A 27,371-nucleotide genomic window follows, 5' to 3' on the forward strand; every position below is an offset into this window, starting at 1 on the left:
TACATTTTTCTGTAATTAATCCCGATTATGTTTTTAATTACCATTTTAATATATTTTTATATTGTAATAATTTCAAATTCAATCTCCAAATTAATGTAGAAAAAACAAAGACAGTAGCCAATACTTTAAATATTTGTTTAATAGCATCTTTTTAATAAAATAAGACATTAATTATAGGCATTCAACATTACAGTATAATTGAAAGTTTTAAAAAAATATAACACTTAAAACAATCTTCACATAAGCCCATTGTAATAAATGTCACACTTACCTGCCCTTCAATATATCAGGGCTCAATTTTTTCTATTGGAGACCAGTTCAGATTTTTATTTGCCCTGTCAAAATGTACACAAAGTTATTATTTTCATTGTTTTTGACCCCTGTAACCTTGTAAACAGTGCTTTAAGATTTACAGGTATAGGTCTAACAGGTAGAATATACAGAAATTGAATAAAGTAATCAAACACTTCACAGTCTTCACTGCATTATAAATGAAATATTGATTAATCCTTATTAAAGCTACAAAAGTTATTCAGTCAAGAGCAGTGAGTGATTTTCTTTTCTTTTATTCTTTGATTATCCTTAATGATAAACCGCAGCAGGTTTATTAGGCTGCACATGACACGGATCTGACACGTATTCCATTTTCTCACAACTCTTTACGTTCATTTAAGACTTCATGCTTGTGAGTATACTCTGCACACAGACTGGAGATTCGTAGATGTGTGTGCCAGTACCGCACTGTACTGTTCTCTTTTGTGTCTTATGGCAATTGAATGGTTCAATATTTTTATTTTTATTTTGACAGCCCTAATTAAAACATCTTACCAACTCCAAACATTTGAAAGGTATAGTGTATGTACTATCAAGATACTTGAAAACCATAATCTGCCCTCGAAAATCCTAGGTAAATTTTGCTTTTGTTTGATAATTTTGCAGGCCTTTCCAAATGAATTAATTCAGTCTCATGATGTGAACACCGCAAACAGAAGAGACTGGTAAATCGGAACACAGTGCAAAAACCAAAACAAACAATGCGACTTCAGTAAAGCTGAAAAAATAAAAATAATAATAATTATATATATATATACTGTATATATTTCAAGCCTTTATTTGTTATAATTTTGATGATTATGGTTTACAGCTTAAGAAAAGCCTAAATTGAAAAATCTCAGAAAATTTGAATATTGTGAAAAGGTTCAGTATTGCAGGCTCAAAGTGTCACACTCTAATATAATAATTAATCCAAAACACCTGCAAAAGGTTCCTGAGCCTTTAACCCCTTGTCTGTCACCCCCCATTTTGGCAAGTGGGGCATTTTGATATACCGAAAATAAAAAAGGCTGCTGCTCACAAGTCTTTCTGAATATACACAAAAGTAACATATACTGTATCTAGAAAGCCAATGCTCAAGAGTTTACAATTTTTTACAATTCAAGACAATACTCAGACTGTTATTAATATAGAGATATATAGGGTCAAACATTAAAACCAAAATAAAACAAATATTAATAATATATTTTTAAATGTATAAAAACATTATGTGCATGAAGTATAACAATTTATAACCACAACTAAAGTGAAGCCACAAGTGTGGCCATGCTTCATTTCAAATATGATTATGCAATCTCTAAAATTATGCATTTTATGAAACATATTGTATGGCATGTCATGTGAGTTTTTAGCGAATGCTAAGATAAGATGCTATCATTATGTTATTGGCCTGCAAAACACATACTTGCAGTCTACTAACTCTGCGGACCCTCTACATGTACCATTTGAAAGCTTTTCTGGAGATATGCATCACCGTTGCAATAGGGCAGGCAAGGCAGGCACTTGCCTGGGGCCCCACATTTTGAAGGGCCCCCCGAGGGCTGATCATTTAAACAATCAGAAATGGTAATATAAACATGCAGCGACAGCGACCCATCATTCATCATTTGTTCCTGTGCAGTTATTCATTAATGAATTATTGATGACAGTATTCTAAAGTGTTATCCAAAAGCTTACTGTGAAACAATGTAGGAATGATGACAAAAAATGTGCACCGCTACGTACAAAATGTTGTCACAGCTCCGTTTCTCTCACATGCTCCGCTGGTTGACCCATGGAGAGAAAATGTCACTTAGCATAATGAAAAAAGACCCTGCTCAGCTGCCACTGAACTGGCTTACTCTACCTGTCATAAGAGCTAGCTGAAACGGTGCTGAAATGCAGCCTTTGCAAAAAAAAAAAAAGCCAATAAAAGAGTCTGTCAAGGTCAGAGAAAGACTGACAATGCCTGAAGGAAAGCAAGAAAAGTGAGGCAGGAAGAGAGAGAGAGAGAGAGAGAGAGAGAGAGAGAGAGAGAGAGAGAGAGAGAGAGAGAGAGAGAGAGAGAGAGAGAGAGAGAGAGAGAGAGAGAGAGAGAGAGAGAGAGAGATGATGAATTATGTCATGTCATGTAAAACCCTCCTCCCACATTGGGAGTATAATTACCTTTCACACACTTGCCCTGAGGTGGCAAGTTGAAGCTCAGAAGTTGAAGCTTTTCCCTTCACATTTCTCCCAAGGGCTGTTATGTGCTAAAACAAGCCTTTTATACAATATAATCTATTTTTAAACTATAGTTTAAACATGAGTGCACTATATAGGGAAGTAGCAAATAAAAATCATTGTGATCCAATTATTCCATATTTGATCTGAATATTGTGACCTAAAGAAAGCTTAATTGAACCTAAAGTTCAAATGCTCTGTGCTCTGTTCAAATTCACTTATTCACTATTCTCTATATACTGTAGTAATGACACAAAGTGCACTACACTGCAGAGTAGTGAATAAAAAAATAGCATGTTCAGAATCTTATATCAATACTGTGTGCAAAATTGTTCACTTTCTCATTAATCACTATTAAGTAAAATAAAACTGATATGTAAATACTGTGTAATGGAGAGTTGCAGACACTGCTTCATCATAAATATGTACTATATATGGGGGGAAATAAAATAAATTAAAAAAAAGTTAAAAAATGGCTCATTTAGTCAATAATCACTATAAAGTGAACAGAATGGAGTAATTTCAGATGCTGATGTAAATCCTGCTTCATCACAGATACAGTATGTCCTATGACAAAACATTGTTAAAATGTACAATAAATAAATAAACAATTAAATACAATGTGTAACTATAAATGCATTTTGTGTCTCTTGTTTAATTATTTTGTTTATAATAATCATAATAAAATCAGAATACAATTTTTGTCTTAAGTGTGTCAAAATTCTAAGAAGACGTAATTTTACTCTTATTCCTAGACTTAAAGGGGCTATATGCAACTTTTACCCAAAAATAAACGTAACAATAGCCTTGTTATTTTACCATTTATGACTCAAACATCTCCTGATGAGCATACTGACACCTTTTCCGCTCACAGTGGGTGCACCTATAAGCCTGTATCCTATTTTTCCTATTTTCTGGCGGGTCGTTTTTTTCCAGCGTTGTCTGCGGATGTGACGTCACCACCGCTGCGAGAGCGAGCAGAAAATAAGAGCAGTTCTGTTTTTTGGCCACAGGTGTCAGTCGCGAGTTTAAATTTCAGAAAAACGCATATAGTCCCTTTAAGAATAATGTGATTCATAAAAGTGCCTAAGTGTTAAGACTAGGTCTCAGCTCCTAAATTATTTAAGAGAGCTGAAGAGGTATCCTAACCGAGTTAAGAGTAACAAGATTGCAGCAGAGAGGAGGAGACACACACTTTTCAACGAAAATATAATGTATTGGAGTTAAATGGTGACAGGGAGTTTATAAAATGATAAAAGCTTGATCGTCAAGATATTATTTTTTTAACTGACCTAGTAAGAAATGTAATAACTTTTCAAACCCCACAATTCAATGCTCAAACTGCAGAAATAAAAGTCATAATTACATATTTTGGCAACATGAAAAGTGTAGCAGTGCACCAAACATACAGTAGTGGCCAAAAGTCATGTGTGGAGTTTTTTTTTAAATGACCCTACAAGTTTGCTTAAATCATCAACATATGAGGACAATATTTTTATACTTATATATTTTAAAATATGAGGGAAGAACAAAACACTAGACTTGGTGAAGGTACTAATCTGACAAGATTTTTTAGCAAAAAAAGGCAAACTACAGCTACATGTTTTAGAAAAACAAAAAAGCTCAGGAAAAAAACCATACATGACTGCAACATAATCAGTTATTAATATTGCATTGGTCCATTGGTTTTTGCATGTGTTCACAATGTCTTTGTACGACAGCCTGGAAAATTGTGTCCGTACAATCTGGCATGTTTCATTGTGCTATTACAAATAAAACAATTGACTCCAATCGCAACTAGGGGAGAGCGGGGCCAGTGTCGGCGCTATGGTGGGGCATTCGAGGGCCGTGCCCCCCCTAGCGGTCATTGATGCCCCCCCTACCAAAAGCCATGGCGTGTGGCCCAAAAAAATATCCCTTTTATTATTATTTGCACTACCGACTCTTTATTACAGTAACAACTGTTTACTTATTCATTTTGCACTACCACACCGTAACTGGATTATGCTCATTTGCACTGCCGACTGTTATTTACAGTACCTACTGTTTACATTTGTATTTTGCACCGTACTTCTAACTGTAATATGCAATCACTTCCACTGCACTTTTACACTTTTTTTCGGATAGCTTCTGTCCATAATTTATTGCACTACCTTAATCCACTGCCATATTCCTCATTTTAGCCTAACATATCATTGTATACCTCTATCTGTAAAATTCTGTTTATAGTAATAGCCATCTGTATATTATATTATATTCATAGTACATATCCACCTGTAAATTCTGTTTATAGTATTAACCATCTGTATATTATTCACTGTACATATTCACCTGTAAATTCTGTTTATAGTAATAACCATCTCTCTATTTATAGACATATTTATATATACTCAGTACATATCCATGTCCTGCACTTATGCAAACGTTGTATATCCTGCACTTGCTGCTATTGCACTTCTGGTTAGACCTAAACTGCATTTCGTTGCCTTGTACTTGTACTTGTGTAATGACAATAAAGTTGAATCTAATCTAATCTAATCTAATTATTCTTTTAATAACAGTAGCCGCGTTTCCATTACAGATTTGCGCAAAAACGTTTGCGATATTTTCTAAATGTCAATAAAAAACTATTGCGAAATGACAGAGTTTCCATTAACCGATGTTATGCGACTAAAACTTTTTTTTTCCCTCTTGCAATAAGTCATTCCAAAAATTATGCCAGGGGTGTTGGTAGGTTTACGTATATCCCAGCCACCGCATCGGAGACGTAGGCATGTTATCCAATTAAGCATTAATGGTAAGGTAAGCACCTCATTGCCACGTATGAGGTGTTTGTGGGTGTTTCTCCCTCATATCTGATTCAAGGTCTTAATAAATTGCGGCATTTCGTTGTTTAGAATCCAGTATTGCTGTAATTCTGTTGTCTTTTATGAGTTTAATAAAGAACACGTTGTCTTCTGTGTCAGAATGATCGATGGTACAGTGACGCGCATCTGCCACATCATATATATTTTTCTCCACTATTTTTTTCCCAATTTTGTTGTAATAACGAGATGTTATGTCATTAAAATAGACTGTGAAGTTTGGAGTTTTCCCTTAGGCAAAGTGTAACCACTTAAAATAGCCTACTCCGTAATTTATGGTATTGTAGTAGTATGCAACATGTTGTAGAATATTTGAGTTTATTTATTATAAGTTGTGTATTTGTTTATTATTATTATTACTAGGCTATGTGTATATTTATTTAGAACATTTAGTTAATTACCGTTCCCTTGTCGGGTAGTCAGCGCGAGAGAAGGGCGAAATGTTTCATTTGCATGGTGGTAGGCTAACTCAAAAGTTGTTATTTTTTTACCACTTCATTATTTTGGCTCGGAATTTCGTTTGCTGGAAATATGAAGTTAATTTAGAAATGCTTTTGAAATGAAGACGGGAGTTCCCATTCAGTCGGTCACTCTCGACGCCACGTCGGAGTACCGACGAATAGGAATCTCACTCGCGAGAGCCAATCTACTTCGAGTGTAACTAAATGAGCCAATGCACATTGGCATGCAATGATTGCACCAGGTGCTCATGCCACGCCGTGCGGGTATAAATGAGACACAGATGATTGCATCAAATCAACCTTTTGCTTCGGAGCCGGGTGGTAGATGGTAACGCCAGATATCACTCACTACTTCGCAGTCCTGATTGAAGACGGAAGCCGCCTTTCGGAAGCGATCTCCTCAGTCGGTGTTGGTGTGACGGCACAGCAGCGGTCGCGTGGTTTTCGGATCATCTCTCTGTGTTGTTTGTTTAGAGCAATCACAAAGGCTGTTCTCACAGCTGGTTCGGTGCGCTAGGTGGAGAGCGCTGAAAAGCCGTTCTTACGGCTGGTAAGAGAGCGCCTTCGTGTGAGAGAGCGCGCATGTCAGGCTGCACCCACCCCCTGACTGTGTCGCCGCGACCCCGCCCCCTGCGTGCTTCAGCACCAAGGAGAGCGTCCTTCTGAAAGAGCAAACACAGATAGAGCTTGCGTCTTTTTCAAGATGACTTTCTATCTGTGTGTTTCTGGATGCGGTTGTTACCTGTCACCTAGGGATGGTCACCAGCGCTGTATCTATGTGGACCACACTCATCCTCCCCCTTCGCCAGCGGGCAGCAGTGGACGACCTCCTCACGTTCCTCCTGCCCACCTGTGGAATCAGGTAAGTGTTGCACAGCACACTCTCACCTCGCTGCGGGCCGCCTCCACGAGACAGCCGCCCCAGCCCCGTACCTGCATTCCACCTCGCTGCCCCACGGTGGGTACGCCGGTGGTCCCTATTGTCCCGCTTGCACGGTCTCTGCGAGCCTGGCTAGAGCTCCCCAGTCCGTCTCGCTGGCTCATTCGGACCATCAGGCTCGGCTATGCGATTCAGTTCGCCCGGCGCCACCCCCAGGTTCAAGGGCGTCCGCTTCACCTCGGTGAATGCTGCAGATGCCCATGTCCTGCGTGCGGAAATCGCTGTCCTACTGGCGAAGGACGCGATAGAGCCGGTCCCTCCAGCCGATATGAAGACCGGCTTCTACAGCCCGTACTTCATTGTACCCAAGAAAACCGGTGGGTTACGGCCAATCTTGGACCTGCGAGTCCTGAATCGGAGCCTCCACAAGCTACCGTTCAAGATGCTCACGCAGAAACGCATTTTCGAATGCATCCGTCCCCAAGATTGTTTTGCAGCGATCGACCTGAAGGACGCGTACTTTCATGTCTCGATTCTTCCTCGACACAGGCCGTTTCTGCGCTTTGCGTTCGAGGGTCGTGCATATCAGTACAGAGTCCTGCCCTTCGGGCTGTCCCTGTCCCCCCGTGTCTTCACGAAAGTCACGGAGGGGGCCCTTGTGCCCATGAGAGAACAGGGCGTTCGCATCCTCAACTATCTCGACGACTGGCTCATTCTAGCACAGTCCAAGGATCAGTTGTGCGAACACAGGGACCTGGTGCTCAGACACCTCAGCCAGTTGGGTCTTCGGGTCCGCACCTGCATTGGCATATCAATTGCCTCGAGTTGCTAGCAGTGCATCTTGCTCTGAGCCGCCTCAAAGTGCGGTTATGGGGCAAAGATGTACTGGTCCGCACGGACAACACTGCGACCATTGCGTATATCAACCGACAAGGTGGTCTGCGCTCCCGTCGCATGTCGCAACTCGCCCGCCATCTCCTCCTCTGGAGTCAGAAGTGTCTGAGGTCGCTTCGGGCCATTCATGTCCCTGGTGTGCACAACCGTGTGGCCGACGAGCTTTCACGAGCTGCGCTCCCAGGCGAGTGGCGACTCCACCCCCAGGTGGTTCAGCTGATTTGGAGACAGTTCGGGGTGGCACAGGTCGACCTGTTTGCCTCCCCAGAAACGTCCCACTGCCAGTGGTTCTATTCACTGACCGAGGGTACACTCGGCACGGATGCCCTGGCGCACAGCTGGCCCCAGGGGCTGCGCAAATGTGCGTTTCCCCCAGTGAGCCTACTTGCACAGACTCTGTGCAAGGTCAGGGAGGACGAGGAGCAGGTCCTGCTGGTGGCGCCGTACTGGCCCAACCGGACCTGGTTTCCAGAACTTATGCTCATCGCAACAGCCCCTCCTTGGCCGATTCCTCTGAGGAAGGACCTTCTGACTCAGAGACGGGGCACCCTTTGGCACCCGCGTCCAGACCTGTGGAAGCTTCATGTCTGGCCCCTGGACGGGACGCGGAGGTTCTAGGTGACTTACCCCAAGAGGTAGTTAACACCATCACTTCGGCACGAGCGCCGTCTACAAGACAGGCTTACGCCTTGAAGTGGAACCTGTTCGTCGAGTGGTGTTCTTCTCGCCGAGAAGACCCCCGAAGATGTTCGATCGCGTCTGTGCTTTCCTTCCTGCAACAGGGGTTGGAGCGTAGGCTGTCGCCCTCCACCCTCAAGGTTTATGTTGCTGCAATATCCGCCTATCACGACCATGTAGAAGGTAAGACGGTTGGGAAGCACGACCTGGTCGTCAGGTTCCTTAGGGGGGCGAGACGGTTAAATCCTCCTCGCCCCCCCCCCTACATACCCTCTTGGGATCTTGCTCTGGTGCTCCGAGCACTTCAGAATGCCCCATTTGAGCCTTTGCAGTCAGCAGAGCTAAAGATTCTGTCAATGAAGACTTTGCTGTTGGCTGCATTGGCCTCCATCAAGAGGGTTGGGGACCTGCAGGCATTTTCGGTCGACGAATCGTGCCTAGAGTTCGGGCCGGGCTCAAAATGTTACCTGATATAATCAAAAAAATATACATGACAAACTAAAATATTTTGTCAATAAAATAATGACATTTTTTAATAATGAAAAATATACACATTTTTGAGTTGACAACAAAACATCGCTAAATACAGCTATACAGCATAATTAAAAACATAATAATAATGCATAATTTCTGAACGTTGACTTTCAGTCCTTATTCACCCTTTTCTCATGGTTTCTCAAAATAATTCATAAAAGTATAGAATATAATAGCTCAGTTCTAACAGGGGCTCATTGTAACGCAGTGTTACAACATGCCCCATCTGCTCAACTGGGATTCAAACCCGGCTCGTGTCTTCTGCTGGTTAGATCAATTCTCAAATCTCAATTGTTAAATAACAGATACAAGATTAAAATAATATCAGATTTGTCTTATTTTAAATAAATACATAAAACAGATGAAAAATAATTTTAAATAAGAAATTTACTTGTGCTATGGTTAAATAAATGTTCAGTAATATCTTCCAAATATTTTTTTTAATTTTGGCACAATTTTTTCTCTAAATAAAGTTGATATGGCAACTAGTAAACTAGCCCCGTGCTCCCCTACGCAAAAATCTTTAACACATTTTTTTACAATATTTGAATAAAATGTGAAGATGTACATTTTCCTTGGCCGGGCATCACTTTTGACCACTATTGTATGGCAGTTCATTGACTTCCCAACTAACATTCAAACCATGCCGCAAAATCAAGCTACTTTTATGAGGATTTCGGGCTTCCCTGGAGTTGTTGGAGCCATTGATGAAACTCGTGTTCACATCCTTGCTCCGACTGTAAATGAGTCGTCATATATCAATAAAAAAGGATCCCACAGCATCAATACTAATTAATGATAATTTTGCACAATGCAAAGCATTGTTTTTAAATAAATGTAAATATCAAAGTTTCAGGGCCCTATCTTGCACCCAGCGCAATTGACTTTGTACACCGACGCATGTGTCATTCCTATTTTGCACCCGCGCAAGGCGCGCTTTTCCCTCCTCAGAATCACGTCGCTAAACTAGTGAATGAACTTGCGCTACCTGGGCGGTTCAGCACAAAAAAGGAGGCGTGTTCCGGCGCAAACAATCCCTGGTGCTATTTTGCTGTTCCATTAAACAATTGCGCCACTGACCAGAAAAAACCTAGTCTAAAGTCAGTGGCGCGTTGCGCGTTGTTCATTATGCTATTTTAAGGGCGCATGCTTGACCATAATGTATAGCGTGCACAACGCGCATACACTTTGCTCATGTAACCTACACAGATGCAACAGTTATTTTTGCAAATCATAAATTGTTACACTAAAAAAATATTAACACATGAGATGACGGAAATCATTGTGGTGTGCCACGAAGATGTGAAAAAATAGGCATAAATCTAGCTTACAAATGATTCAGGCTAATTGTAATAATTAAGGATAAGACCTGTTTGCCCAATAGTGGCAAGACATATATGTATATAAGGACATCTGACAAATTGGTTTGTCCGTCAAGAACCAGGAAAAAAAATCGACTGAAAAACTGAAAAAACTGAAAGACTGAAAAAAAAAGACTGTGAAATCACCTTTACCATAATGTACAACATTACAACTTCACTTCTCTGTCTTTCACTGCTCTTACAAGCACATCAGTCTCCTCGGCTGTGAACCGCTCCTGGCGTGCGCCTGGTATACGCCATAATAATAGCAATCCATAATGGAACTTGCGCACCTGCTTTTAAAGGGAATGTTGGATGACGCTCGGATCGTTACTCGTTACGCCCAAACCACACCTATGAATAATGAAGCTACTTCAGACCAACCCATTTTAGATTTGCGCCGGGCGCAAGAGCCATTTATCCCGCCGGGAAAATAGCAACAGCGCCGAGACCCGCCCACAAAGGTACTTGCGCTTCGCGCGTTGACACTTGCGTTTCAGATCGTTAAAATAGGGCCCTCAGTGTCTTAATTACATAATTTTATTATAAATACATTAAATGATTGCGTTTTGCTGTTATGACTTCACCCTTGCAGGCTCACTATTGGCTGATTCAGTCCTTGAGGGCGGCCATTTTGCATTGACATCACTGTAGTCCTTAGTTTGCAACACTTAAGTGCCACCTCAGAATCAGAGGTGGCACTCTTCATTAGAATCAGAACTTTACTGAAAGTTGCTTTTAGCTCCTTCATAAAAGTCTCCTACTCTTAGACAAGTCCTACTTTTTACTAAGATTTTTTTGACACTTAAGTCAAAGCTTAAGACTATTCTTAAGACCATATCTGAGAAGTTTTATACATACGGGCCCAGATGTCCTAACTAGGGAGCAATTTTGGGCTGAGAGCTTGATTAAATGGCTCAGGTGCATTCGATTAGAGTTAATTTTACAGGAAGATGGATCTCCAGGAGCATAATTGAGCACCACTGATCATAAATTTAACAAACATGCACACTATTATTCTGATTTAGTGTGGAAGGTTATTCCTAAAAGTATTCCATTTTCTATAATGAACTGCAATCAGTGCCTACTTCATCTATTCAAATAAAAACAAAAATAAAATTTTTGAGTGAAAAAAAAACAAACAAATAGTAAACAGTAATTGCATGTGTTGAAAAAAAAAACATAAAAGGAATCCACACACTTGGTCAAACTGCAAATACAAAGAAACGTGAAGCTGAAATTAAAAGTATTTTACTAAGGATTTGAACAAAACATATAATCTATTGCTTTTAATCGGTGATGTTTTCTAATGCACAGATATACATGCTTGTTTCTAGACCATATTTATTTGAATAACTAAAGACTAAAGTATATCAGTAACACTTTACAATAAGGTTGTATTAGTTAACATTAGTTAATGCACTAGTTAACATGAACTAACCATGGACAGAACCTCTGTTCAGCATTAGTTAATCTTTGTTAACGTTAATTCATAAAAATCCAGCTGTTCATGGTTTGTTCATGTTAGTTCACAGTGCATTAACTAATGTTAGCCAGATTTTAATAATGCATTGGTAAATGTTGAAATTAACATTAACAAAGATAAATAAATGGTTTATAAGTGCAGTTCATTATTAGTTCATGTTAAATAATGTAGTTAACTAATGTTAACTAATGAACCTTATTGTAAAGTGTTACCAGTATATCTTGTAAATGGTTTTGTTTAGCACATGTTTTTTTTTTTTGTTGCAAAACTATTCAGTAATGTTCATTGGTTACAACTTACAATCATATTGTCTCTACAGTATAGTCAATCTACAGCATTATACCTGCTAGATCAGTAGATGTGTAGTATTAAGCAGACTCTGTAGTTTCTGACACATTCATTGAATTCTATGTCCTACATAAAAGACATCTGTTGCTAGCTCCAGATAATTAGAATTAAAAGATAAAAACATCCAGCGTACATGTGTGTAATTGCTTAAATTCTGGGTTTTCCCACTTTGTAATCAAAATGGTATTACTGTCTTCCATCTAACAAAGTAATTTCAACTAAATAAAATATATATTTTTTAAAAATTACTTTTCAAAATCTGTTTAACCATTTCCACAGCCTGTTTTTCTTATTTTCTCACATTACTGAGACTATATTTTCCCCCACAAATGTTCCCCAACAAACCACTACTGGATGTGGTGGACCTTAATGGTAGTCTTTTGAATTTGATAATTCAATGTTAAAGTCAATTGTAATAATGCACTTTATTATCCTTATTTATTATCCACATTATTTTCCTTACTGTGCGTCAGCAACTGACACATTGTCTCGTTCCTTTTTCTGGAAAATGGGGTTACATACGTAACCCTAAGAAGTTGTGTGTGTAGTCTCAGCGTCTAAATAACATGTCAAAACAGAATAACCAAACTTTTTTTTGCCAGTGATGTTTACCGTGTCAAATGTTTACCATATTCAAAGTGTGTGTGTGTGTGTGTGAGAGAGAGAGAATTTGCAATTTGCCATTAAAGAGCAGGAACGATTGTGTTTAAAAGAGGTTGTGACTAAACTAGTTGCTCCTCAAACTGCTTCTGCGCACAGTTTGGAGATCTCTTCTTGTTTGTTTGTTTGTTTGTTTGTTTGTAAGCGCCTGACATCAAAGCAAATTTAAAAGTGCTGACTAAAGCTAATCATAATTTCTCTAAGATTATTATTCACGTTGGCACTAATGATGTTCGACTTCGCCAGTCGGAGATCACAAAAATTAACATTAAAGAGGTGTGTGAACACGCAAGTACAATGTCAAATGCAGTTCCCTTTCGTTCAGTCACTACGACGTACGTTAGTGACTAACGAATGGGGGTTTCGCTTAGAAGCCAATTATCTTCGAGTATTCAACAGCGCCCAATGGCAGTGCCAATGCCATGGGCATGCGGAATTTGCATGCGTAACTCCGCCCCACCTCGTGGGTATATAAGGAAGTACGCTGGCAACATCGCATTATGTTTCTGCTTTGGAGCCAAGAGGATCTCTTCACTCCTTCAAGCCTGATCTGAGTCTTCGACAGCTTTTCGAGACGAACAGCTTTCCAGAGGCGTTGGTGTTACGGCGCGTTCCAGTGATCATCATACTGCCTGCCTGCTGATCTGCGCAGTGGTCCGCTAGACAGCTGGTGTGTGGTCCCTGGGCGCTTCGGCGTTCTCTGCGAGGCTTCCTCTCCTAAAAGAGCTTACACGTGACGCGTCCTTTTCAGGATGTCTCGTCCGTGTACTTCTGGGTGTGGTCGGTCGTTATCTCCCTCTGATGGACACACACACTGCCTGGTATGTTTGGGCTTTCAACATGCCCAGGCAGCGTTTGTGGATGAGTCATGTTCCCACTGCGGGAACATGACCATCGCGGTGTTGCGGTCAAGACTCCATGACCTTCGTACAGAAGTGGGAGTCCCCTCTACCACACCCCGATCTACTGAGTCCCAGAGGCCCAGTAATTCGGCTGGTGGTCAGGGTGACCTGACGGTTACGGTGTGGAACAAAGCCCCGACGCTCATGCCTCGGGCCACACCCCCGTCTTGCACACTGCAACCCGCGAGCGTTCAGACGCAGATCACGGGGCCGGCTCCGGCCCCCCCGCGTGTCTCGTTTGGCGCTCCAGAGGAAGATGCGATGTCGATCACCGCATCACAAGGTGGGCTCGAGTCCTCTGAGGATGATGACTCGGCTGTGCTGCCGCCTTCGGGCGCGCCAGCATTGCCCGAGTCGGACCCAGAGCTGACAGCCATGTTGTCTCGGGCAGCCGCGAGCCTAGGGATAGAGTGGAACCCTCCACCCTGTCCCGAACGCTCAAGGCTCGACGATTGGTTTTTGGGAGCCCGCGCTGACAACAGTCAGTCCCCGCCCCCAATGCCTTTCTTTCCCGAGCTGCATGAGGAACTCGCGCAGTCCTGGAAGTCCCCGTTGTCTTCCCGTGACCGTTCGGCGACTTCCTTCGCCTTCTCCGTCCTCGATGGGGCGGCAGCTAAAGGGTACACTGGGGTCCCTCCAGTTGAACGTTCTGTTGCAATGCAACTGTGTCCTCAGAGCGCTTCAACCTGGCGTGGTGATCCTAAGCACCCCTCCAAAGCCTGTCGATTCACATCAACCTTGGTGGCGAAATCGCACAGAGCCGCGGGGCAGGCTGCCGCTTCGCTGCATGCCATGGCGATCCTTCAGGTCTACCAGGCCAGGATCCTCAAGGACATGCACGAGGCCGGAGTTGATCCGGGGCTCTTAAATGAGCTGCGTGTCGCCACCGACCTCGCTCTCCGGGCGACGAAGGTGACCGCACGCTCCCTGGGTCAAGTGATGTCCACAAATGTGGTCCAGGAGCGTCACCTGTGGCTGAACCTGGCCGATATGCGGGACACCGAGCGGACCCGGTTCCTCGATGCCCCCATATCCCAGGCCGGCCTCTTCGGCGGGGCGGTTGAGGACTTTGCCCAACAGTTCTCAATCGCCCAGAAGCAGACTGAGGCTATCAAACACGTACTGCCCCGGCGGCCAGCTGCTGCCTCCACCCAGCCGCCGGCACAGTCGCCTCAGTCTGCTCCACGCCGAGGACGCCCTCCTAAGGCTCCCGCCCCTCCCACCCGGTCCAAGCAGCAGCCTTCACCCGGGCCGGGTCGTGGAGGAAGCCGTAGGAAGGCGTCCAAGTCCCCTCAGGCCGCCCCGCGCCCCGCTAAACGCCAGGCCAAGCGGCGCTCCTGAGACGGACGGCTCAGGGATGGGAAATTCTTTCGAGGAGATGGTAGCAGGACCACTCCTTCCCCCGGTGGAGGGCCGGGGGAGAATCCTTTGTTCAGCTGCTGGCCCCCGGGTCAGCAGCACCCTATTTTGGTCAAAGAAAGAATTAACACTCCCATCCCTGAGCCCACAGAGTCCGGTGATGACGGTGCGCGCCACCCACGGGTCCCGCCACTCGCATCCCACTCTGTCGCCAGCCTCCTGGCAGAGCAGACCCCAGTGGAACGTGCGTCCTTCCCTGGTCTCCTCTGTCAGGACGCAGCTGTCAACCGTGCCCCCGCACCGGGACGCCCCACAGCCTCCCTTGTCCGGGCCGGTGACGCTGCATCGCTGCAAGCCCACACCGGGTACGTCTGTACTCCGTATGACCCCGCTGGTGCAGTTTCTGGATGTCTGGCTTCAGCTTCCAGGGCTGTCCCGCTGGGTCGCGCGGACCGTCAGGCGCGGCTACGCGATTCAGTTCGCGCAGGTTCCTCCCTGCTTCCGGGGAGTCCGTTCCACCATGATCGGGGCCAACGCCCCCGTCATGCGAGCGGAGATTGCCACCCTACTGGCGAAGGGTGCGATCGAACCTGTCCCTCCAGCCGAGATGAATTACGGGTTTTACAGGCCGTACTTCATTGTACCCAAAAAGACCGGTGGGCTACGGCCAATCCTGGACCTGCGCGTCTTGAACCGTTACCTTCACCGGTTTCCGTTCAAGATGTTGACAGCGAAACGCCTTTTCGAATGCGTTCGTCCACACGATTGGTTTGCAGCGATCGACCTGAAGGACGCCTACTTCCATGTCTCCATTTTGCCTCGACACAGACCGTTCCTACGGTTTGCTTTCGAGGGGCGGGCATATCAGTACGCAGTTCTACCATTCGGGCCATCTCTGTCCCCTCGCGTCTTTACGAAGATTGCCGAGGCAGCCCTTGCGCCCCTTCGGCAGCACGGGGTCCGCATCCTGAATTACCTCGACGACTGGCTCATACTGGGTCACTCTCGAGAGCAGGTTTGCGGACACAGAGATTTGGTGCTCCATCACCTAGCCCGTCTGGGCCTTCGGGTCAACTGGGAGAAGAGCAAACTTTGCCCCGCGCAGAGGATCTCTTTTCTCGGTATGGATATCGACTCGGTCGCCATGTGCGCGCAGCTTTCGAGCGCGCGCGCAGTCTCTGCTGACTTCCCTTCGTCAAATCGAGGGCAAGAGTGCGGTTCCACTGAAACTGTTTCAGAGGCTCCTGAGGCATATGGCATCTGCAGCCGCGGTAACGCAGCTCGGATTGCTTCATATGAGACCGCTTCAGCACTGGCTACGCGATCGAGTCCCGAGATGGGCATGGCGGTCTGGCACGCTCCGGGTACAAGTGACTCGGGCCTGCTTACAGACACTCACCCCGTGGTCGAACCTCAGTTTTCTACGGACCGGAGTGTCCTTAGAACGAGCTTCCAGGCATGTTGTTGTGACAACAGAGGCATCATCCACGGGCTGGGGTGCCATGTGCAATGGACAAGCAGCCGCGGGCTCCTGGACAGGACCCCAGCGCCTTCTGCATGTCAATTGCCTCGAGTTACTGGCAGTACGGTTCGCCCTGCACCGCTTCCGAGCGTTGCTGAGGGGTCAACATGTACTAGTCAGGACAGACAACATGGCCGTAGTAGCGTACATCAACCACCAGGGCGGTCTACGCTCCCACCGTATGTCTCAACTCGCCCGCCATCTCGTTTTGTGGAGTCAGAAGCGCCTGAGGTCCCTTTTCAGCCGCGGCATTTATCAAGGGCAGGTTTTGCGTACACCTGGATTTCAGAGGTGCGCACAGCTTCATAAATCAGGCGGTGAGAGGAGTGTAAGCATAATCTTACGGCAACATATACGTCCGTTTCTACGCAAGATTGATAAATGAGGGCCAATGAAACTATTCCAATCCTGATTGGTGTTGCGTCATGACGTAACTGTGACGGCATACCCGGAAGATACATAAGGTAGTATAGTAACGGCAGTTATCGCTCTTCAGCATAGCACTCTCTGTCAAAATTGTCTGTCTATTTATTGTTGTCTGTCAAAGAAAGAAAGTCAAAGTGTGTGAATGGCGACTCAAAGAGAGTTTAAGCAGTGTGTGCATCCGTGTCCTCATTTCATGTCGGGCTCGAACACACACTTGCTTGGTGTGGAGTGCCTGGGTGTTCAGCATGCGAGGGAGCCGCCTGTGAGCATTGTGAAAAGCTGACACTCAGGCTGCTTCGTTCTCGGCTGGCCGTGTTCGATGAGGCCGGTCAGCCTCGTGAGCCCCATGGTTCTGGACCCGCGGTCGCTGAAGCGGCTCGGCGTCGCAGATCATGGGGTTCACAAAGGGACTTGTCCAGCACTCATATCACCCTGCAGCCCAATACTGGTTTCCCACTGAAGCTAAGCAGGGCTGAGCCTGGTTACCTGGATGGGAGACCAACTGGGAAAACCAGGTAGCTGCTGGTAGAGGTGTTAGTGAGGCCAGCAGGGGGTGCTCACCCTGTGGTCTGTGTGGGTCCTAACACCCCAGTATAGTGATTGGGACACTATACTGTAACAAGCGCCATCCTTCGGATGAGGAACCGGATGAGTTTGACATCGAGGCGGGTGGTGAAGCACTAAGTGTGTCACCACTTCATCCACCCACTCAAGAGGAGCTGGTAGAGGTATTGACCCGTGCAGTGGCTAAATTAAATATCGAGTGGACACAGGAAATGCAGGAAATCCAGCCACCCAGCAGGCTGGATGATCGCTTTCTGACTCGCCGGGTTCAATAACCTCGCCGGGGCTTGCCATTCTTCCCTGATTTGCATAACGAGTTGTGCAAATCGTGGAAGAAGCCTTATTCAGCGCGAGTTTCCAATCCCCCAGTGTTGGATTTTGCCAACGTGCTGGGGGCACGCGAGGCTGGCTATGGGACGATGCCTCGGGTGGAGGAAGCTCTCGCGAGCTATCTTTCGCCCGAATCTGCATCGTCCCTTAAAGCCCCGGCGTTGCCCACCAAACCCTGCCGGGACACATCATCATTGGTGGGCAGAGCTTATATGGCGGCTGGGCGGGCTGGTAGTACCCTGCATACACTATCTACATTGCAAGCCTACCAGGCCAACCTCCTAAAAGAGCTTGATGAGGGCGAGGTTCCCTCTCCGGAGGATATACTGGAGCTCCGGAAGGCTGCTGATTTGTCTCTCCACATCACCAAGGAGACGGCCCGTGTTATTGACCGCTCCATGGCTTCCATGGTGACTGTGGAGAGACACATGTGGCTGAATTTATCGGGGATGAAGGAGAAGGATAAAACCTTCCTCCTAGACTCCCTGATTTCGCCTTCTGGTCTGTTCGGCGACACCATTAATACCGTCGTCGACAGATTTCAGGAGGCGAAAAAACAGTCAGCAGCCTTATATAATAACCCCCAGCGGGCAGCCTTATCCGTCCGCCAGCTCCTCGCACCGGCAGGTGCAGAAAGACAGCGTCGCCTCTAGAGCCCCTCCGGGAGCTTGGCAACAGAGGCAGCGTTCTCACCATCAGTCTTCCGCGCCCCCGATCTGAGGAACGTCCTTCAGGCTAAGAAGGTTGCTGGGAAGAAGTCCTAGCTTTGGCTGGGCTTCTAAGAGTGGGCCCCCCCGCGTAGGGGCAACCGAGGTTGCTTCCTCCGCGGCGCTCTGGGGAAATCGATGTGGTAATCCCTCCATCACAAACGCTTCGGGCCACATCAATTTCCTGCAAACGCACGCTGCTCCAGTCGCCTCTGGAAAGACCTGCAGCTGGGCAGCTCACGCGTCCGCACACCGAAAATCGCTCACAACTACTTCCTGCCGGTCAGCCGCTTCAGTGGGTTGGGAACGAGGCTCGTGTAACACCCGAGGCCAGCCTCGAGAGGCTGGTTCCATTAGTAGATAATCTCGGCGCATGGAAATGCCTTCCGAATATTTCTACATGGGTCCTGCGTACTGTAGAGAAAGGTTACAGACTGCAGTTCGGTCACCCTCCTCCAAAATTCAACGGGGTGACGTGGACTGCAGTGGTACCAGAGCAGGTTCGGGTAATGGAACAAGAAGTAAAATCCTTGCTGGCAAAGGAGGCTGTGGAGCGTGTTCCTCCGCCAGAGAGGGAGTCCAGGTTCTACAGCCGGTACTTTATAGTTCCCAAAAAGGATGTAGGGTTGCGTCCTAATCTAGATCTGAGGTATTTGAATCTGTCTCTGAGGAGGTTCAGGTTCAAAATGCTCACCATTCCCATTATCGTGAGTCAGATCCAGTCCAAGGACTGGTTCGTCACGATAGATCTGAAGGACGCATACTTCCATATATCCATCCTTCCATGTCACAGGAAGTTCTTGAGGTTCGCTTTCGGGGGCGAGGCGTACCAATATTGAGTGCTTCCCTTCGGCCTAACTCTTTCCCCACGCACGTTCACGAAGTGCATGAATGCAGCTCTGGCTCAATTGAGACTGCAGGGCATACGTGTGCTGAATTATATCGACGACTGGCTCATATTGGCCCAGTCGTACGAGGTGGCAGTTCGGCATCGAGATGTCATTCTGGCTCACATACAGTGCTTGGGGCTGAGACTCTACACGAAAAGGAGTGTGTTGACGCCTTCCCAGAGGACCACGTTCCTGGGGATTGTATGGGACTTGACAACGATGCTGGGGTTGGATGCCATGGTTCAGACGTGGCCGAGGCTGCGTATGTACGCGTTTCCCCCGATCGCTCTGCTCCCGGGAGTCCTGGAGAGGGTCCGTCGGCAAGGTGTCAGCCTGCTGCTGGTGGCACCTCGTTGGCCGACTCGAGTTTGGTTCTTAGATATCATAGCTCTGCTGGCAGGTCCTCCGTGGCAGGTCTCTCTAAGGAGGGATCTTCTGTCTCAGGCGGGGGGCACGATATTTCACCCCCGGCCGGAAATTTGGAACCTTTGGGTCTGGCCCCTGAGGGGGTCAGGTACCTAGAGGCTGGCCTGCCGGCAGATGTGATCGAGACCTTGCTCAGTTCCAGGGCTCCGTCTACGAGGAGACTGTACAGCCTCAAGTGGAATGTGAGGTGCAGGTGAAGTTCACTCGGTGCAGGGGGCGTGAGGTGGACCCAGTTAACTGCCCTGTGGCTTCAATGCTGGAGTTCCTCCAAAATTGCTTCTCTGCGGGTCTTACCCCGTCCACACTCAAGGTGTACATGGCTGCCACTGGAGCTTTCCACACACCTGTGGGTGACGGGCCTTTGAGTAGGCACCAGTTGGTTGTACGGTTCCTCCGTGGGGCTCGGAGGATGAGGCCTGCGGCTCGTTCCAGAGTTCCAACTTGGGATCTGGCAGTGGTACTTGAAGGGTTGGCTGAGACCCCCTTTGAGCCACTGGAGTCGGCTGAAGCCAAGAACCTGACCCTTAAGGTGACCTTTCTCCTAGCTATCACTTCTCTGAAGAGAGTGGGGGACCTCCAGGCCTTGGCGGTAACACCGACTTGCCTGGAGTTTGCCCCTGGCGGAATTAAGGCCATCTTACATCCTAGGCCGGGCTATGTGCCTAAGGTGCCATCTAGTGTGGCCATGTCTTTGGTTCTTCAGGCATTCCATCCTCCGCCTTACGTGACGGCGGAAGAAGGGAGACTTCACCTGCTCTGGCCGGTCAGAGCCCTAAAAATATATTTGGAGAAGTCTGCACAGTGGAGGAGATCAGAACAGCTATTAGTGTGCTTTGGTTCACCCAAGAAAGGGCTGTCTACATCCACTCAGACAATCAGCAACTGGATTGTCCAGGCAATAGCCACGGCCTACCATGTGCGCAATTTGCCTTCACCTATGGCTGTGAGGGCTCACTCCACCAGAGGCATGGCCTCTTCAGTGGCCCTCCTTTCCGGAGTCCCTATGCAGGATATCTGCGAGGCGGCTGGGTGGGCTACCCCACACACTTTTATAAGGTTTTATAGCTTGCACCTCCCTACGACGCCCGGCGCTAGGGTGCTCCAGTCCTAGTTGTGCCTGGTCTCCAGCTTCACACTAGGGCAGGTGTGACCCTCGGTGTGGCCTAGTGGGTACTCATTCCCCAAATTCGTCGTTCCGACGCAGTGCGAGTTCCCTCGAAAGGGAACAGCTCGGGTAATGTCTATAACCCTTGTTCCCTGAGAAAGGGAACGAGCACTGCGTCTCGTCGCCACACCTCGGCACGCCTGGAGCGCATGCTTCATCGTGATAATTGCCGTTACTATGCGCCGGCCCCCCTTATGTATCTTCCGGGTATGCCGTCACAGTTACGTCATGACGCAACACCAATCAGGATTGGAATAGTTTCATTCAGACTTCAGATATGCTGTTGCTTAGGGAGCGTCCCCAAATTCGTCGTTCCGACGCAGTGCTCGTTCCCTTTCTCAGGGAACAAGGGTTATGGACATAACCCGAGCCGTTTTCTCCAGAACGTCTATACGGCTGAATAAAATTCTGTTGCATTATTTTCCTGTTTAACACTGTGAAGCTGCTTTGAAACAATCTTCTTTGTTAAAAGCGCTTTATAAATAAAGTTGATTTGACTTGACTTGACTTGTAATGCAAGGGTAAATAGAGCATTGATGTTTGAGTAAGTACAGTGTTTTCTTTACTCAAGAAACACTATGTCCACAAAATTTTTGTTTTTGAAGAGTGGTCTTAGTCTGGTATTTGCCGTCAATTTGAAGCAAATGTACTGTTTTAAATATCTTGTGCATAGCTTCATCTTTTGTATCATGAGATTTTGATCTTGAGATTTCAACAAAAAAACTGAGCGGCCATAAAGCGACAATAAACTTTATATCCTGTAATTAAAATGTAATGCAATGCAGATGCGGCTGTTCCAGTGACAGAAAAAATATATCTGTCGTTAGCTGGTCAAAGACCTCTTAACCCTCAGAGCCCGACGGCATCGCCCACGACGTCACACGGCACCTCCGATAAATATCTATATTATTTCATGAAACTTTAATCGATTTTCTTACCGTTTTTTCCAGCAGAAAGCTAACGAGCTAGCCATCACGGGGGTGTCTTTGGTGTCTTTGTAGCCTTTTCAGAAGGTTTTCTATCCAGCCTGGAACATGTGCATCTTTTTGGAGTTGTTCAGCAATAAATCAAAACGCTTACATCCAAGATATATCCACTTGATGTCCATAATTTATACATTTTCCGCCATTTTTGCCGCTAGCGCGATGCTAGCTGCCATTTTGGATGAGGGTTTGACCAATGACAGGCTGATCCGTCATCCACGTTGGTGTGCGTCATTACGCACGAACCACAGCTCTGTTATTGTTGATAGAGAGACGCACGGCTAGTGTTGAGGAGAGAGAGAGAGAGAGAGAGAGAGAGAGAGAGAGACGCGCTGCAGTTTTTAGTAGTTTTGTGGAGAAAGTTTGAGGAAAAAGTTTGAGGAGAAAGTTTGAGGAGAAGTTCCTGATAGGAACTGTTTTGAGGCTTGGCACCAGTAAATATCCAAAATCCAAAGAGGCCAAAAGCGCCTGGACTTTTTTTGGAAAAATGTAAATAGTTTTGGTTCTGTATAAGTTATCATGTTTATTCCTGAGTTCCAGGACTCCAAAGACTTGAACAAACTGTTTTCCAGAGGAAATATGCTTAGCTTTTATTTATTTGTGTGTGTTTTCAATAAATATTTGAGTGATTCAATTTCCGTTTTATGTTTTCATTTGTCTTTAAGGTCCCATAACTTATTTTACTTATTTCTATTTCAGGTGACATCAATGCAACACAAATATACTGACAGTGCAACTTGTCTTGAAAAAAAAGAGGTGTGTCAATTGTCTGTGCACAACAGGGTTGATGTTTTACAAGCTTTTTTAGTAAATAACATAACAAAATTTTTGCTTGATTTTCATAAAATGTTAATATTATAATAACACGTGCAAGTGTCTGACCATAGCTATATAAAAAACAAGAAGAACGCACACTGAAAATAGCAGCTCCAAACAAATGTTATTGATAGCGCAACATTTTGACCATGGTCTTTGTCAGGCACGAAAAATGCACAATGTTTTTTAATAGCTATATAAAGCCACAATACCATCTTCGACATCTGTTTCCGCCCAAAAGCGACAACAGGCCTATATGCAAATTTGTTAATTTATCATCACCAACAACATCATACCATTGTGTTCCTACCTGATTTAAGCTCAAGATTTGCGTTAAATGTGAGTACTACTTTTAATATAATATGTAGTTTTTATATGCAATTTGAAGCAATGCATGTTTGTGCAATTGTGTTATATTTTTTGCTTTTCAAAACTGTGCCGTGGCAAAAAAAAAGTTGGGAAACACTGCTCTAATCTACTGGCAGAATGGACACAAAACCTCATGGTGGTGTTATTAGATATTACAAACATTATGGATTTTATGTCAGTTTGTTTGGGCAATGCAAGAGAATTTTGTAATGTGATTGATTTGAAATATGTATCTTGCCTTGTTTGCTATTGATTTAACTAATGCCCACCTATTTAACCTCTCTGTCAGGCCTCATTTCCACAAGCTCATTGATTGGTTCATCTGCCTGTTCTGTGTTAATAAAATGCAAATGCTGAAAGGAGTTACACACTCAGTGGTGGCAATTCATTGGCAACATTGTCATGAAAATTGTCATGCTTCCGTTCATACTGATTTTTAGACAGATGCCGATGCGTTTTAGGTCGGGGAGAATCTGCGATCTCTGACCAAGTTTGTTTGCTGGTTTCCATGCCAGCAATACGCTGTGTTTTCCTCCAACTGGCAACCTGTGGTGCTAAATACTATTGGGTAAACTGCCTATGTGCGTTATCACACAGAGCAAAACAAAAACAGACATTCCGACATGGAACGCACATTTCAAAGTAAAATAACTGGCTGTAGCATTGTTTTTCAGAGAAACGATTATGTGAACTAAATGTGTTTCCTAAATATCTGCAAACATATTATGGTGTTTTTATGATTTAGTACAGTCAAAAACTAACATACAGAACCTTTAAGGATAAAACTCTAAATATATAATAATTAATCATTGAGTTCACTCTGTCCCCCTGGTCCCACATCCATATTCTCATATATTTAATAATTAATAATTAAAATCCTCCTCTTTAGCTTCCCATCAATTTCTAACTTTTCCCCTAAATGAACTACATGTGTTTCTAGGAAAGAAAGAAAGAAAGAAAGAAAGAAAGAAAGAAAGAAAGAAAGAAAGAAAGAAAGAAAGAAAGAAAGAAAGAAAGAAAGAAAGAAAGAAAGAAAGAAAGAAAGAAAGAAAGAAAGAAAGAAAGAAAGAAAGAAAGAAAGAAAGAAAGAAAGAAAGAAAGAAAGAAAGAAAGAAAGAAAGAAAGAAAGAAAGAAAGAAAGAAAGAAAGAAAGAAAGAAAGAAAGAAAGAAAGAAAAACACTTCCGTCCACAGGGAGCATTTAGAACTTGGTATTTGTCTCTGAGGGATACTGTAACACTTTTGTCACAGCAGTGTGTCTCTCTCATTACAGCTAGTGCGCGCAGACACACACACACACACTCCTTCACCAAAGAAGATGCGGTCGGTACACTCACATTGGAAGAACAATTAGTGAGCTTGTTAGCCATGGTAAAACATAACTTGGTAGCATGCAAGAGTTCAAAAACTGACCTAAATGCAGCACATACAGGCCATTTCGGCAGACGAACACGCTCTCTCCTTCTTTCCCACACACACGCAGACATGAATTTAAAAGCTTATTTACTGTAGCTCTCAGCTGTCGACTCGGTTACGACGCTCAGACTGTTGCCGTTCCTATCAAGCAGTGGCAGATGTATACATTCATCCAAAAAATTACTTCCCGGAAGACCTGCCATTGTTTGAAGTCCAACAACATTGGCTTGACAAGAGATGCAAGAATTTAAGTCGAGCGACTAGGTCTTTTATAAAACGTATATAAATAGCTTGTGCTGTCGTAAACAAGAGCAGACGGTGCTGTCCAGACGGGACGAGCGTGAAAGAGTGATTCAATGTGAGATGCTTGGCACTTACTGGTGGTGTTGTATCGGACCCCGAGGAAAGTCTCTGGACAGGGTCGGGACACCACTTCTCCAGCACTGCTCCTGGGCCAGCATGTCCCAATGCCATCAATCGAAGTGTTACAAAACAAACCTGAAAGACAGATGGAGGAAGAGAAAGAAAGAAGGCTTTGAGATTTAAATATTAGGCATTATATTATGCAACATATAAGCACACATATTTGAGCTTGCTATTTAGTTCAGGGCTAAATGTGAAGAAATATTGAAACAGGGAAAGTATAACTAAATGTACACTCTAGAAAATGCTGGGTTAAAAACAACCCAAGTTGGGCTGAAAATGGACTAACCCAGCAATTGGGTTGTTTTAAACAAACATTTAACCCAACCGCTGGGTTAAAACGACCCATTCACTCGGTTAAAACAACCCAATTGCTGGGTTAAAACAACCCATTCACTGGGTTAAAACAACCCAATTGCTGGGTTAGTCCATTTTCAACCCAACTTGACCCAAGCTCTTCCTCTACAGCAGGGGTGATGAGCAGAGTTCAGTTCCAACCCTGATACAACTCACCTGCCTGTAGCTTTCTAGAAACCCTTCAGGCCTTGATTAGCTTGTTCAGGTGTGTTTGATTAGGGTTGAAGCAAAACTATGCAGGATTGTTGTTCTCCAGGACTGATGTTCGCCATCCCTGCTCAACATCATCAAAAGCTTCACTCTCTTCCAAAATCAATTGGAAGGCCCTCTGAGCAGCAAATCTTTTGGCCATCTTGATCAGTTTTGATAAGGAACCACACTGGAAAAGCTATATTTATTATGTCCCGCCCCCAATTTGCAGCTGGGATAGAGTATGATAAAATAAAGATTGGTTCCCACAAGACAGAGGGTAAAATGTGCGGGATAGTGCATGAGAGTAGACTGTGTTGGCTTGAACAACTTCAAAACTCAGACTCTCACACACTCACACACACACACACCCACATCTGGCATCTGGTTCACTATCTTTGTGGGGACTCTCCATAGACGTAATGGTTTTTATACTGTACAAACCCTATATTATCTCCCTTTACACTAACCCTACCCCTACCCATCACACACAAAACTACAGGCATTTTTACATTTTTCAAAAAAACTAATTCTGTATGATTTATAAGCTTGTTTCCTCATGGGGACCTCAATTTATGTCCCCGTGGTGACATTCCCCATGATTCAGTGTGCATTCAGGTTGAAGTCCCCACCGGGATAGAAAAACATGAACACACACACACACACACACACTAACAGCAGGCCCAAAATAATTAATCGTATAATTTTTCTTTTGATAAAAAATGAAAACGGGTCCCACAGACCCGAACACCATACAAGGGTTAGGTTTAATGTTTTCAACCCTAATTTGTATATTTTTCAACAACAACAAAAAAATGTATCTGAGAATTTTTTTTTTTGTCTGCTACATATTTAAAAGATATTAGTTTCTTAATACATCCAATTGTTTAAGCTTTTTCTGTTTGTTAAAGGTCCCATGGCATGCAAATGTCATTTTATGAGGTTTTTTTAACATTAATATGAGTTCCCCTAGCCTGTATATGGTCCCCAAGTGGCTAGAAATTTTGATGGGTGTAAACCGAGTTCTGGCTGTCTTTCTCTGTCTTTGAGAAAAGGACAGCCCAGACGAGCTGATCTTGAATTTTTCTTTTATGACGGAAAGGTTACCTCCCCTTCCTCTGTTTTGGCCGCCCAGAGCACTCGGAGAAAATTAATTCAGTTCATATCAGCACAGGCTTTACCAACAGACTTTACAATATGGATTTGATAGCACCGTGACAAACAGTGAGTAACAGTGTTCATTAATGCCTGATCTGTGATCAGTGATTTCTGATGTGTAGCTAATCATTCAAGTTCACTCAGACTTTCTTTCTAGATCGTTTAATGATCGGCGTCTTGATGCCCTAAGCGTAATGCATCAGTGAATCAAGCCAGTGACTAAAACGACCGTTTCTGTTAGTAGCATGAAATAAATCCGTTTTTTAAGTGATTAAACAACAGAGAGCGATCAAAAAACACTCTTTATAATGTCCGGAGCTGTCAATCACACATTGCGAGTGTATCTGCACACTTACCCAAACTGTTATGCTGCACAAAGCTCTTACTGTATGTCGATGTCGTGTTTGCTGTTAGTTGTGGTGAAAGCATTTTGTGAGAGAAAACGCGTTGCAATGAGGAGATCACTGCATTCACGCGATCAACAGACTGTCTGTCTACTCAATGCTCATCACTGCAGCCTTTCATTTGACAGGAATAGATCATAAAATAATGCTATAATCCACACTTTGACGATTCGTTCATCTCGACGGCTGTAATTGTACATTACATGTGTTACAAAGTTCGTAGAATAAGGTGGAAAAAGACAGAGTCGACGTGACTGGGACTTTT

General features: G+C 44.7%; 1 protein-coding gene across 2 annotated transcripts in view; it reads right to left on the reverse strand.

Annotated features, from left to right (window-relative positions):
* The window catches only part of crhr1 (corticotropin releasing hormone receptor 1), a 234,492-nt gene that overhangs the window by 106,260 nt on the left and 100,861 nt on the right, over positions 1 to 27,371 (reverse strand). For both annotated transcript variants that reach the window (XM_079827237.1, XM_079827238.1), the window contains one exon: positions 24,954 to 25,073. In XM_079827237.1, the coding sequence (XP_079683363.1) occupies positions 24,954 to 25,073 (120 nt within the window). The remainder of the gene's footprint in view (positions 1 to 24,953; positions 25,074 to 27,371) is intronic.

Source organism: Gobio gobio (genome assembly GCF_949357685.1).
Source record: "Gobio gobio genome assembly, chromosome: 1".
Lineage (NCBI taxonomy): Eukaryota > Metazoa > Chordata > Actinopteri > Cypriniformes > Gobionidae > Gobio > Gobio gobio.